The 18,505-nt window shown below is 35.8% G+C and overlaps 1 protein-coding gene across 4 annotated transcripts in view; it reads right to left on the bottom strand.

The window, feature by feature from the left end:
• The window catches only part of LOC148945027 (uncharacterized), a 60,728-nt gene that overhangs the window by 27,103 nt on the left and 15,120 nt on the right, over window positions 1-18,505 (bottom strand). For all 4 annotated transcript variants that reach the window (XM_089098575.1, XM_089098577.1, XM_089098574.1 and 1 more), the window contains 2 exons: window positions 13,074-13,137; window positions 5,379-5,549 (listed from right to left, as the gene is read on the bottom strand). In XM_089098575.1, the coding sequence (XP_088954701.1) occupies window positions 5,379-5,549; window positions 13,074-13,137 (235 nt within the window). The remainder of the gene's footprint in view (window positions 1-5,378; window positions 5,550-13,073; window positions 13,138-18,505) is intronic.

The raw sequence follows: 18,505 nt of genomic DNA, 5'->3' as shown, positions 1-18,505 counted from the left end.
GCACTTGGCATGCGACAGGCTTGTATAGACTATATTGATTCTCTTTATAAGCGGTCCCTCAAATGAATCACCTTTCTTTCCTCTGGAAAATGGAAGGATCCACAAGGAATTCATATAACGTTGAAGAACCCCAATGATTTTTAAGTAGCAGTTGCGTGGTTTATGGAATCTTCGTAGGTTTGTGCTGGGTTTTGCGCCATGTTTTGCCCGCGTTAAAGACTATTCTTCTATTCGGCGTTACTGCGTTATTCTTCTAACGTAACATCTTTTTCTTCTTCGCTTTCATTTTTGACTCGTTCTGAATTTTGCTGTCGCTTGTCTTCTAAAAACAAAATTATTTGTTCTTCGCTTCCTCTTTGACAAGTTGTGACACACTTGCCTTCTTGTTATAGCAAGTAATTCTTGCTGCCGCTTATCTTCTAATCGCATATTTATTTGTTCTCGCTGTGGCATATCTTTTAAACAGCTTATTTCTTTGTTCTTCACTTTCAGTTATAATTCGTTCCACTCCTCGTTGTTGCATGTCTTGTAACCGCATATTTCTATGTTTTTCACTTTTGTTTTTGATACGTTTTAATCTTACTGCCGCTTATCTTCGAACCAGATATTTCTTTGTTTTTCACTTATGTTTTTGACTCGTTGTAATTATCCCTGACGCAAATATTCTAACTACATCTCGCTGTCCCTTATCTTCTAACCGCATATTTTTCTGTTCTACATTTTCAATTTTGACTTGTTGTAAATGCCGTTGCGGCAAGTAAACTAACCGTATATCTCTTTTTGATCAGAGACATTTTGGGGGAAATAGGGCATGGGGGAGGGGCTAGATGCCCTCCGATCACTTTTAACACTTAAAAAGAGAACTAGAACTTTAAATTCCCAATCAAATGAGCTCCCTCTGAATTTTAAACGACAACCCCTTACATAAAAATCTAATATGCCCGCATGGCATAACTTTCGACACGTCCCCCGGGCTCTGGGGGGTTCTGTCGACCCAAGAGTTTTTGGCTATCTGAGCTTTGAACTATTTCGAACAAAGGGCCATCTCAGAATTTTGATTGGATGCATTGGGTAAAATTATTCTTGGAGAGGGGCTTAGTTGCCCTGAGATCAGTTTTGACTCTTAAATAGGACCCTGGAACTTCCAATTTCCAATAGAATGAGCGTCCTCTAAAGATTATACGACCATCCCTTCCACATAAACCATATATGTCCAGGGCATAACTTAAAACAATTGCCCTCGGGCTCTGGGGGGTTGGGTCGACCCCTGAGTTTTTTTTTCTAATCTTGAACTATTTTTAACAAAATAGCTATCTCAACAAATTTTTAATGAATGCATTTGGGAAAAGGGGGGGGGACTAGATGATCTCCGATCATTTCTGACTCTTAAAAAGGGCACTAGAACTCCCGATCATATGAGTCCCCTCCGAGGTTTATATGACTACCCCTTCTGTATGAAGTGACTCTGGGGAAAAAATAGATAACAAAAAAAAGAAGCCTTATGGCCTTTACTATAGGCATCGGTATAGCGCTGCCTCTGATACCGATTTGTAAATGTTTCTAAAGACAAATCTTAAGCGCTAATAACACTAAGAAAAAGAGCAGCAGGTATCAGACCAGAGTCAAGAGCTGAAAGAAAATAATTCAAGAAAGCTGAACATGCACGCTCAGCTGAATATTTTATCCTAAAACAAGAAGTCAAGTCTTTTTCAAAAATGATGTGGGACGATGATTTTCAGGATAATTCCATAGCCCACTGAGCAGAATTGTTAACTTGCAATGCTTTCCCAATGTCTTCACTTAGAGAATTTTCTATTATAATTTTTTTTTCTATAGTAAGAATACAATTTATCCTTCTAGTGAAGCAAATTGTTAACTCCTCAGTAAGGCTAGAACAGTTGAACGGCTTAGAAGATAAAAAAAATATAACATAAATAAATTTCGTAATGATGAAAATATAAACAAATAATACATTTTCAGGCACATATTTGTCATCTCTTTCATTTCATTAATGAGCATATTAATTAATGTTGCAGTGGGCTTGTCTAAAGTTTCTATTTCTCATTCATTTGAGTTCTCCAGAAGTTTATGCACGACTTCTTCATGAAGATTCAAGTTCAATAGACTTCATTCAACAACAATTGTAAAAAAAAAATTGAAAAAAAACTCGACAAATTAATTCTTTATTTTTGTTTGAGTCTAAGGCCTAGTGCCCTTTTAATAGTCGAAAGTTATTGAAGGGCAACAAACCCCCCTCTCACGCCCACCATTTTCCAAACACACCCAATCGAAAATTTGAGATATCCATTTTGTTCAACGTAGTCGAAAGTTCTAGAAATTAGGTCTTTTAGGATGATAACCCCATCAGAGCCCTCAGTGCAAGGGTTGTAAGTTATGCCCTGGGGCATATAAGGTTTATAGAAAGCTGTTGTAGAAATTTCAAAAAAATTGAAATTGCCCTTTTTAATAGTCGAAAGTGAGTGGAGAGTAATTACCCCCCTTCTCACGCCCACCATTTCCCCAAACACATTCAATCAAAGTTTAGAGATAGTCATTTTGTTCAATGTAGTTGTAAGTTCTGGAAATTATGTATATAAGGATGACAAACCCCCCAGAGGCCCCCCGGCAAAGGTTATAAGTTATGCCCTGGGGGCATATAAGGTTTTTATTGAAAGCGTTGTCGTAGAAACTTCAAAAGGGCTCATTTGATTGGAAATTGAAAGGGCTAGTGCCTTTTTTAATAGTTGAAAGTGATTGGAGAGCGACTAACGCCCCTCTCACGCCCACCATTTTCCCAGACACATCCAATCAAAATTTTAAGGTTGCCATTTTGTTTAGCGTAGTAAAAAGTTCTGGAAATTAGGTCTTTGAGGATGACAACCCCTCTCACAGTCTTTAGGGTAAGGGTTGTAATTTATGCCCTGGGGGCATATAAGGTGTTTATAGGAAGCGTTGTCGTAGAAACCCAAAAAGGACTCATTTGATTGGAAATCGAAAGGCCTAGTGCCCTGTTTAATAGTCGAAAGTGATAGGAAGGCTTGACATTTTTATAGTAAAGATCGATGTGGGTATAATGTATTATTTTTTTGTTGTTGTTGTTTAGACCAGGGCACTTTGTATCGAAGGAGTTGTCGTAGGAACTTCGAAAAGGGCTCATTCGATTGAAAATAGAAAGGGCTGACGCCCTTTTTAATAGTCGAAAGTGATTCGAGGGAAACTAATCCCATTCCCACGCCCACCCTCCCATTTGCCTTTATGTTTAATAACTAAACGTTGCCATAAGATTAAATCAAAATTCACTGTGTTAATGCTAATACTCAATAAGGCATCTCAGCAGTATCCCAAGAACGACTGAGGGTATTATGTTCAAACTTTCGGGGCTACTTCTGCTCTTAAAATTTAACCAAATCAAAATGGCGTAAAGTAAACAGATTTTTATGCGAATGGTATCCAGTTTTCCATTTCAAGGTCAACTAGAGGAGGTATGAAACTAAATTAAACACTACTATTTGTGTTTAGATTTTTAAAAGGGTGTATGTTGTTAAAAATTGCTGAAAATTTTTCTCCAGCAGCCAAACTATAAATTCTTAAAAAACGAAAAGATTTAAAGTATTATTTTCTTTTCCCCTGAAAAGACTATGCCAATATAAAACGAAAAGAAATTAATTAAAAAAACTTTTTCCACAAAACAAGTTTTTCAAAGAAAAGTAAAGAACTCCATTAAACAAAAATAAGATCAAATGATCTACCAAGCATGAAAGTACCACAAATCAGCATCGATAAATAAATGAAAGCCAAAACGAACAGAAATTGCTATAAATAATCAAGTCAAACTCAAAACGAGCAGAAATTAACATATGTCTGGCTCAAAACCCCTATGCCTTCCCAAGGCCAGATCATAATTTGCACTTTACTGAAAAAAATACGAGTGAATGTGCATTGTCAGTTTAATATACATATACTGATTATTTAGTAGTCAAAATGTTAATATTATTTGATTTATTAGAGTTATAAAAGTAAAAACATTTATATTTTTTTTCAGTAAAGAGCAAATTATGTTATGGCCTTGGGAAGGCATGGGGGGTTTTGAGTCACTAAACCGTAAATTATATATCTTTTATTCGAAAATATTTTTTTATTTTTTCCTAAAATTTCAAAAAATTATACAGTATTTTAGGATTGCTATCTTGGAAACTAGAAGAATTATGAGAATAAAATTTTCAGCAATAGACATAAAGCATATAATACATCCAGTGATAATGTTTTTAACCCCTATTAACGTAAACCAAATTCCAAGGTTTCTTCAAGTTAGATAACATTTGATATATCATATTAATCTTTTGGCATAGGCTACTGACAATTTTGTGTCTCAAATAGTAGCCTACGGTATCTCCAAGGGAGGGATTTTGGCTTTTATACCTCAACCATGTTTTGGTCCTAGTTAAGGGGAGTTTTGCTATCTTATAAAATAATTGGGCCTCCCAGGATAATGAGCCTCCCAGAAATAGATAACGAGCTTCAATGATCACTTAGCAAACTGATGAAGATGTAATGTGACGAAGATGGCTGGTATTTTTTAATGGTTGGAACATGGCTTATTAAATTACTAATACTTTAAGTTTCTTATGATTACTATTAAGTCGAGCTTGTTACGATCTGCCGTATTTGTATATTTTTGCTGGATCTAAATAAGAATACAATTCTTTATGAAATGTATATATCACTGAAAAGTTAAAAATCAAAGCTATGCCATTATTTATCAATTGACTTACCTACAGGTGAATATTTTTAGAAAGATCAATTAGGCTATTCTATTTTATTGTGTTTACCCCATTTAGTTTACTATTGAAATATTGTATTAATTCTTTTTTTTCTTGTGATTTGAAAAACATCAATTTTCTTACTAAACATCGGCATTTTCTCACTGTTCTATACAAAACTCACTGTTCTGTTCTCACTGTTTTATACAAAACTCACTGTTCTATACAAAAGAGTTGCACAGTCCCAATGATTATTGAAAAACCTGATTCAATCGATGCACGAAAAATGGGCGGAATAGTTTCTTTCTGCTTTACGCGCAAAAAAAAATTATTGCATTTTTCACTCAATGATTCAGTGTGGCAATTAAGGAGATGTTTTATAAGATCAAAATGCTTTAATAACAACTAAAATAATAATCGTAGAAAATCACCGTTCTCAGGAATGAATAAACCTATGATGGGAGAAAATATATTTTATTTTTGACGCCCTCGGGGCATCATATTCGTAGAGTTATCTGTCACGAAAATATTCAACATGGTACCCTCTTTAGAGTGGACATAAGTCAGATGGGTTCTGGACTGAATAGTAAGAAAAAAAAATATTGTTAGAAAACTCACTTTCATCCCCGCGAATATCTGATTCAAGCTCAGAAGGTTTGAAATTACGATTAAGCTGTTCAGATACGCCAGGAGAAACCACCAAAGAAACGTCTTCATGTTTGGGAGATAAAATAGGATATTTTCTTCCAAAAACATCTTCACTATAATCTGAGAATGTTTCTTCGACTTCTAAAGAAAATGGACAATAAAACAATATTAAAACCCTGACAAAAATAATCCTTCTGGCATTAGAAATTATAAAGAACAAAAAATAATCATTACATTACACTTCAAAAATGAGAAAAGAAAACTTAATAGTAAAACAAAAATCGAAAAAAACATTTAGACATTAATTAGATTTTATGTAATTGTAAATATTAATGTAATTATAAATTACACATGTAACTTTCTAATGGAATATGAGATAAAAACATTTCAAAACACTTTCTTGATTCCCAAGACTGCCAAAACTAGTAATGGAACTTAGCCAGATCTCTCGACCTTTTCTAGACAAATTTGTTTTAACAAATGCGTTTGTCGTAATAACTTCTCGTTGGCTTAGTTAAAACTAGCTATTTTCATAAATTTAGAAAAAACTCCAAATCATGGAGTTTCAAATGGAGTTCCAAGTCAAACTTTCATAAATCAGTAAAGAAAAACTCCAAATCATGAGGTTTTGTAGCATTTTATAAATAAACTTCATTTCTTGAAGTTTGGCTTGTGATGACAATTGAAGGTTTTAGGAATTTGGTTTGTAGTGATGTTTCAGTGACTGATCTGTAGATCCCTTTACTCACTATCAGTTGCCTATAATGACTTGAAACCTGAACGTCTAGAAGTTTCGAATCGTCATTGAATGTTTGAAAACAGTTGATTATCAATGACTAGCATACATTATGTAGGCTATATAGTTAGAAGAAGGATGGAGATTCATAAGCCATTACCAAACGTGGAGCCCACAAACGATTCATAATAAAAAAGTCTCCGATTATAATTTATCCATAATGTAACCAGTAAATCTCTATAATAGACTTCAAAGGCCCCTGCCTTGAATGGTACTGGCCTATTTAAGCACACCTCACCTTAGTGCCTAAATCTCATCCTGCTTCCTGTAGAGCAGGAAGTCTATTTTCCTGCTTTTTTTTTATGTCTTTTTTTTGATGATTCAGTTTAATGGAATAGCAAAAGGGCTGAGTTTCGTAAGACATATTCTGATATAGTATGTTAGTGAGGTACGTTAAAAAAAGCATAAAAAAACAACAACAAACAACAAAAAACAAATGTCGTATCGACATTTTGACAGAAGATATCAGACGCTTCAAACTGGACTTCATAGGAATTAGAAATTCATATCCCAGAGTTAGGAAAGAGTTTGTATACGGGATACAAACTTTATTTACTCAGGCAGGAAGGATGGGGTGAATAAGCCTGGAATTATACTTATTTTGAAAAAGGAAGCTTCTAAGTCATGTTTACGAAGGGAGACTCACAATAATATAATTCTAGTTACAGATTTTACGACTAAAAAGTTCAAGGTATCAGCCGTAGTAGCATAAACCCCTGTAAATCAAACTAATAGAAAGTGGTGACTCAAACGAGTTTTACCCACAGCTGCAAGAACGAATAGACAGGATAAAAAATAAAAAGCACCTAATTGCGCAGTAATTAGAGCAGTAAGTCCTCAGAATGGTTATGGTTTGCAGGTATATCAACTGTCCTTACTATTCCAGATAATTCCTGCTCATTTTAGGATTTATTTTTTCATTAGAGAAGTATCTATTATCTTCGCATTCTTCCCATCAACAATCGCACAGCAGAACTTTGAAAAACAGTCCAGAACACAGTTTAGTTTAGTAAAATTTATTTCTTTGACCTATATTTGGCAAAATGGCAGAGCCTCATAACCCTAAACAGGTACTTAAAAGAACTTAAATTATGATTGAGGTATTAACACCTTTCCTACTGGAATATAATGGATTTGTATTCTAGTACCTCTGTTTATGATAAACTCTCGGTCAGAGTACTGTCATCAGTGATTCGGTAAGCAACACTGGGTAACCAAATTAAAATAAAACTATTTCATAGCACTCCCGTCTAAAAGTATCTTGGATATTGGATAATGACTGAATTAAAAATTACGCATTTAGGAGAAAAAGCAATGACCCTTATCATTAGTTGGAGGATATCTAGAATATGGTATTTAAAGAATACAAAGATACCTATGAATCAAAATTAAACCAAGTAGTAGAACTATTTACGGATCTATACCTTAATAAATATCTAAATATAAATCTAGATAAAATAAGCAAGAACCAAAATATTCGAAACAGGTGTGGATTTTCACAGTTAGACTTATAGGAGTATTATGTCATCTTAAGCATTAGACGTGTTTTTGTTTGATAAAGTAGACTATAGATTACCGAGTGACACTAAAACTAAATTATTGCACTATCCTGATTTTAATTTTTTTTAATAAAAAAAAATATATTAGTCATAGGCCACAGAGTGCATAATATTATTATTTAAAATGGCAACATTTTTATTTGTTATATCGACTCCTTAGGGAACCTTCAGTGTTTCTTCGGATATCGAGTGAGAGAAGGTTTAAGCAAAAGATCATTTTAAGTAAAATCGGTTTAATTAAAATATTGGGTTTAATAAAAAAAATTTATTGGGTTGAAGCAAAATTCATTTTTCTTATTTCTTATATTCTTATCAAAACAAATACACAAAAATGGGAAGAAAAAACAGGACATATTGCTTTCTTGCACTCTTTAATCAAACAATGAACGACTAACCTGACAAGTTTAAGCTTGTGTTTGGCATTCCTCCTGAACTATATCTATATAGAAATCCAGATAAAAAAAGAAAGAGCAAAAATATTGGAAGAAAGTGTGGATTTTCTAAGTTAAGCTTAAAGTAGTATTTTGTCATCTTATGCATTAGATGTGTCAATTTTCGATAAAGTGGACTATCGATTATCAGACGAAACTATATTATTGCACTCATACAAACAGTACATAATATTATTATAATGATAAACAAATATGATATATAAAATCATAACGCTCAATGTAAGCCCCTTTGACTGCATAATTCATAATATTATAATTGAAAATGTGCAAAATATTTATTTGTTATAATGATTCCATCAGGAAACTTCAGTGTTCCTTAGGGTAAAAAAAAAAGGTAAAGGCAGTACACCCTTAAATTCCAAACCGACAGTGCTGATCTCCGTCTCAAGGCCCTTCAGCCAGGAAGTGCAATGGGGGCCAGCCATCCTGTGCTTTCGCACACCTTTCCTGCTTTCCCTCCCCAGATTTCTCCAGGTACCCATTTAGTGCTGGGTCGACTCTGGCTAAGCCTCTAGTCACACCACTGACTCCCGTCCCAAACCATATAATAGAATACATTAGGATTCGAACCCTCGCCCTTCGGATAAAGGATTCCAAATCCAGCGCACCAGCCACTCGGCTAGGACCGAGTGAGAAAAGGCTTAAGCAAAAGATTAGGTTTGATAAAACAGTTTAATGGGTTTAGCAAGTCATTACTCTTGTTTCTTTTTTTATAATCTAATCAAAATAAATAGACAAAAAAAGGGAAGAACAAACAGTACATATTGCTTCCCCTTACTGTGGTGATTCTATCTAAACTCACTTGTCAACTTATTATATATTCTGTAAGTTTAATGAATAACCTTGAACTCTGAAACCAGATGTAAGCCTGGGTGGTGAATTAGGCTCCATTGAATGAAATAGTTAGTTAGTTACCGGCGTTACAGTGAATAGATGTGAATTTATATATGTTATACCGTAGAGTTAATAAAACTTGTGTTTCTATATACGGTTACGACATTAGTGATGTCAGAAGTGAGATTGTTAACTGAATATACAGTGAAACGGTGAAACTTGGATTTTTGGCTGATTAAATTATAATGTAAATTAAGGTAAACAACCCAAAACTTTTCGTAACGTTTAGTGCTGTTATAAAGACACTTTTTGGATTTTGTAATCGTTATCTCCACCGAAATATGTCTGATTTGAGGGTAGTGTAAAACATTAATAACGAAGAATTTGCGGTAACTTGGAATTTGCCCTAGTTTTGCGTTAAATTTTCCACTATTTATAAGCTGAAAAATATTCACAATCTGTTTGTAATTCAGTTTTGATATCTAATTAAAATAATCCGAATTTTTTTTTTTACCGTAATTATCATTTGCGAAAATTATTCCCGTATTCAACCGTTTTCGCAAGGGGAGGTAGTTGCTGTCCAAGCAGTGTGTTGATTTAAAGACAATCATTGGTTTTCCGTTGGTAGCTAGCTCTGCATTTACTGCGTGTTCTTGTTGAAAAAGGTTTGCCCCCCCCCCCCCAGTGGTGTCAGGGTACCAGTGTACAAGTGGTGCTTCATAGCACATTTGGGCAAGCTTTCATAGCACATTTTGCGTGCTTCATAGCACATTTGGGCGTGCTTTCATAGCACATTGTGGGTGCTTCATAGCACATTTGTACGCTGCTTCAATAGCACATTGTAGGTGCTTCATAGCACATTTAGGCGTGCTTTTATAGCACATTGCGGGTGCTTTATAGCACATTGCGCATGCTTCATAGCATATTTGGGTGTGCTTTCATAGCACATTGTAGGTGCTTCATAGCATATTATGTGTGCTTCATAGCACACTACTGTGCTTCACAGTACTTTGGAAACGTCTGTATCTCACCGACAGCCAAGTTCACAGCTGTATGAGCCTGAAGAATCAGGTTAAGGTTGAATTACGCAGGAGGCCACAGACACGGGCAGAACAAAGCCTAACTAAGGACAAGACCAAGGAAATGGACAAAGAACGCCTGATGGCCATGTTTCGTGCCTCCATGAAGGTGAGCATGGAAACAATTCAGGCGGAACTAGAGCGAGAAAGGGAGAGAAGCTGACGCCAGATACAACAGCAGTTGGGATCATTGACTTCGCAGTTTACTCCTCTTGTTCAAGCTGTAAAGACGAATCAGTCTGCCATTCAGAATGCGCCAGTTGCAGCTGAGAATACTACGGTCCAGATCGTCAAGTTTACTGATGGTATGGATATCGATGCATACCTCACAACCTTCGAGCGAACTGCCACCCAAAATAACTGGATTCGTGCTACATTGGCAGTTAGACTCTAGGCCTTGTAGACAGGTAAAGCCACAGAAGCTGCTGCGATCGTTCCGACAGTCGATAGCTCAGACTAAAACCTTCTAAAATAAGCTATTGTGAAAAGATTTCGAGTGACTTCTCAAATCTATCGCCAGTTATTCCGTACGACCCAGAAGGAAGCAGACCAGTAACTTATCGACTACAGTAGGAAGCTAGAGCAGCTGCTGGCCAAATAGTTGGACGTTGCCGACTACAGATCGATCGCGATCGCAGTTGGACTGAGAACGAAGATTGCCGATATCCTTGGAAAACTGGTGGTAGAGCAATACATCACTTCCATCAAGAATGAACAGCTACGCACCGTTAAGATGACAGAAGTGAAGGATTGAAAGGAAGTTCATATCAGTCTTCAAGGAAAGGAATGCCTCCGAAGCAAGCACAAGTCAAACCCGCGAACAAGCCTGGGAATGCCGAATCGGAAACAACAGGATCCAGCAGTCGAGACACTCCACTCCAGCAAACTAAGATAGAGGCCCGAGGTTGTTTTAACTGTGTAAGGTTTGGTCACAACGCTGTTAACTGTAGGGAACCGAGGAGGCGAGAAAACTTGTTGGCTTGCAGTCCAAGCCCGGAAGAAAGAATCAAGGCAAGATTTCGTTTCAGTGATATGATAGATGGGAAGCCAGCAGAGTTCGTTGTTGACTGTGGAGCATCCATCACTATCGTCCATAAAAGGTACATTGGAAGCCTGGGTGAACAAACATCGTCCACCACGGAGATATATTGCGTCCACGGTGATTGTAAAGAATACCCTCTTCATAAGGGCTATGTAGAGATAAGATGTGGCAATTATACCTTCCAAAGCAATGTAGAAATTGCAGTTTCTGATGGTCTACCCGTAGACGCTATCATTGGAAGATCGTTGTCCGGATTCCTAGAACTTTGTAGCCGAAGTTCAGAAGTAGACATGCCTGATGTTTCTATTCTTCTGTCGACTAGAGCAAAGACTGCGCTGGATTGAAAGCTGAGACCCGAGCCCCAGCAATAAATCTTCCAGTAAATTATGTTTCCCAGATTATGGTAGAATCGGAGAACGGGAATGGCAACATGAGGCACAGAAAGAGTCGAAGATGCCAACGAAAAGAGAAAGCAGAGTGGAGACGAAAAAACTTTGAAGAAACATCTTCCGAAGTTGATCTAGAACAGCTGACTTTCAAGGAATTGGCTGACCTTCAACAACAAGATTCTACACTGACAAAGTGTTTGGTCTGGCTAGTTTAGGGCAGGGTTTCGAGCTCATCAATGGTCTGCTCTACAGGAAGATCGAGAAAAGGTCAGATAATGAAGAAATTACACAACTCGTAGTTCCCAAGCCATCTTTCTGCTAGGAGTCACCCATGATTTCCCAATGAGTGGCCACACTAGAGTTGCATGCACTCTGGATCGGACCATTCATAGGTTCTTCTGGCCTGGGGTAAGTCAAGGTGGCAAACGGTTTTATGTACTTGTGAGCCCTGTCAGCTAGTTGCACGGATGAAGCCAAAAGAACAGGTCCCCATGTTACGAGCCTTCTGGAGGATTGCAAAAGATATTGTGGGAACATTGGTACCAGCTCGAGGCTTTGGCGTTAAAGTGGGAGTGGAAAGTTTTCGGTGCTACATCGAAGGTCGGAAGTTCACCGTCGAAACTGATCATAACCCGCTTCGCTGGTTGAACGTGCCTCGGAACAAAAACGCTCGCTTGACACGCTGGTCCCTGAAGCTCCAAGAGTACCACTTTGATATTCATAGTCGGAGTGGGCTAGAAAACATGAATGCTGATGCATTGTCCCGTCTGCTGTAAATAGAAAACTACTGTTTGTTTTGTATCCTTATAGATGAGTACCAAGTCCTTGCCCGTATTCCTGAAGAAGGTCCTCAAAAAAAAAGGTAAGACAAATCCATTCCAAGACTTCAAGGAAAGTCAGCAGAAGGAAATGGAACTTGCCTGTTTTTTTAACTTACAAGTCACTAACCAGGCAGATGAAAAGGGAGCCCATTCTGAGCTTCGGTAAGGTATTTTAAAATTGGCATACAAAAAGAAAGGATGGTTCAACTCATTTCCAACTGATGATACTAGAAGACTACCGTAGTCGACTAATCCTGCAATCTCATTTCACCTCAAACTTCCCCAAATTTGGTTCATCAAGGCCGTAACGTAACAGCGAAGATTTCGCTTACTTTTTTCTTCTGGCCCAAAATCTACCATCGAATCAAGAGTGAGCTGGATTCGTGGTGAAACCAAAATAGAGTGTTACCTTACCTGTGTGTCTATGGGGGGAAGAATGTGGTGATTTTATCTAAACTCACTTGTCAACTTATTTTATATTATGTAAGTTTAATGAATAACCTTGAACTCTGAAACCAGATGTAAGCCTGGGTGGTGAATTGCGCTCCATTGAATGAAATAGTTAGTTAGTTACCGTCGTTACAGGTGAATAGATGTACATTTTTTATATGTTGTACCGTAGAGTTAATGAAACTTGTGTTTCTCTATACGGATTACGACACTTACTATTTAAGTAAAAAATGAAAGACTAACCTAAAAAATTCCAGCTTGCGTTTGCCTTTCTCTCTGTTCTTTCCAAAATCTGATTCCCAATGACCTTAAAAAAAGGGGGAAAAATTACACACGGAAATATGGACAAATCTTTAGAGTTGGAACAGACTTGAATTTCAAACACCACACATCTTTTAACAATGAAAAAATCCTGGTATTATTGGTATAAATTTTACTGAAATTATCAAAAAAAAAACAATAAAAAAACACAACCCGAAACCACCAGGTTATAACAAATACATCCATAAAAAAAAAGTTTCTTTCACCACAAAAGTGGTTTCGTCAAACCGGTTATTAAATTTTCTCAGATGGACTTATTCATTTATACACAGAAAAGAGAGAGGGGTATCCCATTGACTGTGCATAAATATGCATGCCGTTGAGGCTCTTTATCCCCTTTCCTTCGATGAAAAACGCTCTAAGAGTTCCAGTATTGAAAAAATTCAACCTGACGTTAAGTAGAGTAAAAGAACATACATGACTACTTCAATTTGAACAAGTTGAAGAGGTAACACACTTGCAAAAAGGTTTGCATAAGCCTGTTAGCTTTGAAAATACGACGTGAAAAATAAGAATAAAAAAAGAGACTACGGTACTAAGAAATTTAAATTAAAATAATAATAAATATTATTATAAATATTAATCTGTTAAATATTAATAAACATCAGAATACTCATGTATAGACTTCAAATTTTATGCTGAGAGAAAAACGAAGATACAGTTTCCACTTGTACTAATATATGTAACAGCAACACATTGCATAGCAAACAAAAAGACATGCAAATTCACGATAATAAGACTGGGAATGCCAAGCAGCTTAAAACCATTGGCCCGATTTGCTCCTTGCTTACAGTTTATTAGCACGAACTATTTGATGAATAATCTAGAGCTAGGTGTTTTATTTGTCACAAAATCAGCAACAAAAAGAGAAAAACGTTATCATCCAGAAAATACACTTAGCCTCAGATATTCTGATATGTCTTTTTGACAACTTGGATACACACAGTGTTTTTTTTATTTAATTCATTTCAAAGTGCCCAAAACCTCTTCAACCTCTTCAAAGTGACCATAAAGCTTCAACTTAACGCGCTCAACCATTTCTGAGATATTGCATAAACATCCTCTTAACAATCTGGATAAATATAGTCTCTCTGATTCAGTTCAATATCTTCCTCACTATCCCCTCAAAAAAACTCAAAGTACTACGCTTAGCCGGATAATAATTACCCCTATTCCGATGCAAAAAGTGTTGTTTGATAGAAAATATTTACCGAATAACGTAGATAAGATTATATTTATATACCCTATCCAGTTTTTGGAGTATTAAAAGCTGTTACTAGTTTTGAAAAACGGATTTTCGACACGATGTCATGGTATATCGACTTCTCTGTTTAAAGATCTAGCTGATGTTCTTTTTCAGACGCTTTTATATTTTTTTAATTCTTGGATAAAAATACAATTTTCCCAGTTTGTCTTACAGTAAGAATAATTTTACCTTTGTTTTAGAAAGGTGACAAAGGTAACTCAAACAATTATAGGCCTTTTATAATTTCATCACTTTGGAAAGACAGAAAAGAGCAGGTTAACTTTGTATCTGGTAAAGAATAATTTATGTCTCCCAATCAGTTTGGTTTCTTGAGTGGTAGGTCGACAGAGCAAGCAGTAGCTGCTTTGCATTATTTCTTATCAAAGGCTATGGGTGATATTTATCTGGCGGGAAATATATTGTTTACATAAAAAAAACTTGATACAATAGACCATGCAATTCTTCTTGATATGTTGGAAAATATAAGAATTCGAGGAATAATTCTTGACTTAGTGATATCGTATTTATCTAAAGAAGTTTTACACTCCAAGTTGATGAGGGATCATCTCATATTTTTCCACTAAAAAATATAGGGATACCTCAGGGGTCTGAAATGGGGGGTACTTTTTTTTAATCCATATAAATTATCTTCCAAATTGCATGCCTTCGGAAGAAGAATTACCGATATTGTTTGCGGATGACACAATAATTAGTTTGAAGGCGGGCAATGAGGAGGACAGGCGATTGTCCCTCGAACCTGTTGCTTTGAATGTAAATTCTTGGTTTCATGCTAATTGACCCTAGAGAACCTGACCCTAGACCTACCCTAGAGAAGTCGGCATTTATTGTTTTTGGGAGAAGATCGAGGTCAGTGAGGCGTGTGTCATTTCAAACAATTAATATTAGAATCTTCTCCATAAAAATAGTGGATGTATTTAGATACAATAGATTGAACTTTTTTGCTTAAAGCACATATTAGTAGACTCATGGCAACATTGTCCAGGAATCTCGGTTGTTTGAATAGATTAAAGTTTCTGTTTTCGTACCAGATTATGAGGATTTTATATTTTTCATTAGTTGAATGGCATTTGAAAATTACCCGAGCATTTGGATTTTAAATTTCCCTTCGCATTTACAGGGCATCCAAATTGTTGTCAAAATAAATCAACAGGAATCCTGGACCATTTTATAACAAACCCTAGGAAGACATAAAGATTATCTAAGACTAAAACCTCATTTTATTTCTGGATATTCGTGATTCGCAACAAATTTGTCCCCTTAATTTGGGCGTTTGGTTTTAGAAATCCGACGAAAAGATTATTTTTTCCATAGCATAAAACTTTTGGTTGAAAATGAGCATAGCCATTGATCAAGAGCTAGAAATAAGTTTCTTTTCCCGTTTGTTAAAAATGAGGGATCAAGACTAAGTTTAAGATATCAACTTCCCCAGATTGCAAACAAATATAAACTATTCGATAAAGCAAGCAAATCACCATCACTCTATATATATAAAACAAATTGAAAGGGATAATCATTTCCGTCTATAGAAGCAGGGATTGAATGTGTTATTGATTGATTTATAATCTGTTTTGTAAATCCCTTCCCTATCTCCATGAGTCAATATTTTTTTTTGTGTTTGTTTTTTTCTTCTCTTTCTTTCTTACCTTTCCTCTGAGCTTTGTGAGAGTTATTGAAGCGTAATTCATTTTTCAATTTTCTTTATTATTAAGGGAAACGTAGGGCGTTGCCGCTTTGTCTCCTTTGTATAAATATATGCATAGCGTTTTTGGTGGAATAGAGTCAAGTCAACATAAACTACTTTCAGACAGTTCAACATATTTGGGTGGGGTAATAGCAGTAGTAATGGCAATAGCCTCAGTTGCATACAGCCCCTCACTTGCAGTCGCAAGTAACCATAGTGGTAAGCAGTCGCAGCCTCTATCAGTTTCAGATGCAGGCACCAGATGACAACCATAGTCAAAATTAGTCAAAGCTGTAAATAGTGGCAGATACGTTAATAATGGAAGTCATGAGTAGTTGCAGCCGCAAGTAGTAAAACTTGTAATCGGTCATTATTGCAGTGGAAAGTAGTAGCAGGTGCAGTCACAAGTAGGACAATCACAAGAAGTCGCAATTGCAAGAAGTCACAGTTGCAACGGAGTCGCTATCGTAAGCAGTAGCAGCTGCAGCCACTAGCGGTTGGTAGTTACAACTGAATGAGGCCCTTCCAAAGTTCCTGCAACTAGTTAAAAATGATGTAGACTGGAAAAAACTGCATAAAGCCCAATTTGCCCTTTGACATTCAAGATTCTAATATACATATTCAAGCATAAAAATCAAACTTTTTTGAGGCAAGACCATAATAGTTGGTCTGGGCTAATGCAGCATAAAACTGTTGAGAACCTCTATTATAGGTAATTGTTTCAACCCAACACCATTTTTAGAGGTTTCAGGCTGTTTTCCAAAATACCCTTAAATTTGTTCTCAAAATAACATTTTAATATTCAGACTAATTTAGATAATAATAACTATCCATGAATCAGTTAGAAAGGACAATTTTTCTAACTTGCCATTTTTTTTTAAATGTTTATTTTTTACTTTTTGTTTATTGTGGGCCATGAGCCCTTACTATGATGCACCCATGATTATATAGCACACAAAGAAAAACTTTTGGCTTTATTGGGATTAATTAAAAAAACTTTTTCTATAAAATAAGTTTTTCAAAGAAAAGTAAAGAACTCCATTAAACAAAAAATGAGCAAAAATAAAATCAAATAATCTACCAAGCGTGAAACTACCACAAATCAGCATCGATAAATAAATAAAACCCAAAACGAACAGAAATTACAATAAATAACCAAGTCAAACTTAAAGAGCAGAAATCAACATAAGTTGGGCGCAAAACCCCTATGCCTTCCCGTGACCAGAACATAATTTGTACTTTACTGAAAAAACATACGTGTTTTTACTTTTATAACTTTCATAAATCAAATAATATTAACATTTTTATTACTAAATATAAGTATTATATTTGAAACTAATATTGTAAATTCATTTGTATTTTTTCAGCAAAGTGCAAATTTTGTTCTGGCCTTGAGAAGGCATAGGGGTTTTGCGCCCAACTTATGTTAATTTCTGCTCGTTTTGAGTTTGACTCAGTTAATTATTGTAATTTCTGTTCGTTTTGGGTTTAATTTATTTTTCGATGCTGATTTGGGGTAGTTTCACGCTTGGTAGGCTATATTCTTTAATTGTATTTATGCTCTTTTTTTTGTTTAATGGAGCTCTTAACTTTTCTTTGAAAAACTTATTTTGTGGAAAAAGTTTTTTTTTTATTAATTCCTGTTCGTTTTATACTGACATAGTCTTTTCAGGGAAAAAGAAAATTATAGTTTAAACCTTTTCGTTTTTTTAAGACTTTATAGTTTGGCCTGCTATTTGTATGCTGGAGAAACATTTTCAGCAATTTTTAACAACATACACCCTTTTAAAAATCTGGACACAAATAGTACTGTTTAATTTAGTTTCATACCTCCTCTAGTTGACCTGAAATGGAAAACTTGATACAATTCGCAAAAAAATCGGTTTACTTTCTTTGATAGCTTGGATACACTTACGCTATTTTGATTTGGCTAAATTTTAAGAGCAGAAGTAGCCCCGAAAGTTTGAACATAATACCTAGAGTCGTTCTTGGGATACTGCTGAGATGCCTTATTGGGAATTAGCATTATCACAGTGCATTTTGGTTTAATCTTAAGGCAATATTTAGTTTTTAAACATAAAGGGCAAATGGAAGGGTGGGAGTGGAAGGGGGACTAGTTGCCCTCAAATCACTTTCGACTATTAGAAAGGGCATCAGCCCATTCTATTTTCAATCGAATGAGCCCTTTTCGAAGTTCCCACGATAACGCTTTCGATACGAAGTGCCCTGGTCTAAACAACAACAACAACAAAAAATAATACATAATACCCACATCGATCTTTACTATAAAAATGTCAAGCCTTCCAATCACTTTCGACTATTAAAAAGGGTACTCGGCCTTTCGATTTCCAATCGAATGAGCCCTTTTTGAAATGACAACGCTTACTGTAAACACCTTATTTGCCC

Source organism: Artemia sp. Qi Xiang Cuo, chromosome 13, assembly GCF_049724085.1.
Source record: "Artemia sp. Qi Xiang Cuo chromosome 13, ASM4972408v1, whole genome shotgun sequence".
Classification (NCBI taxonomy): domain Eukaryota; kingdom Metazoa; phylum Arthropoda; class Branchiopoda; order Anostraca; family Artemiidae; genus Artemia; species Artemia sp. Qi Xiang Cuo.
The sequence above is the reverse complement of the archived record's forward strand: the minus strand, read 5'-3'. Positions and strand labels throughout refer to the sequence as shown.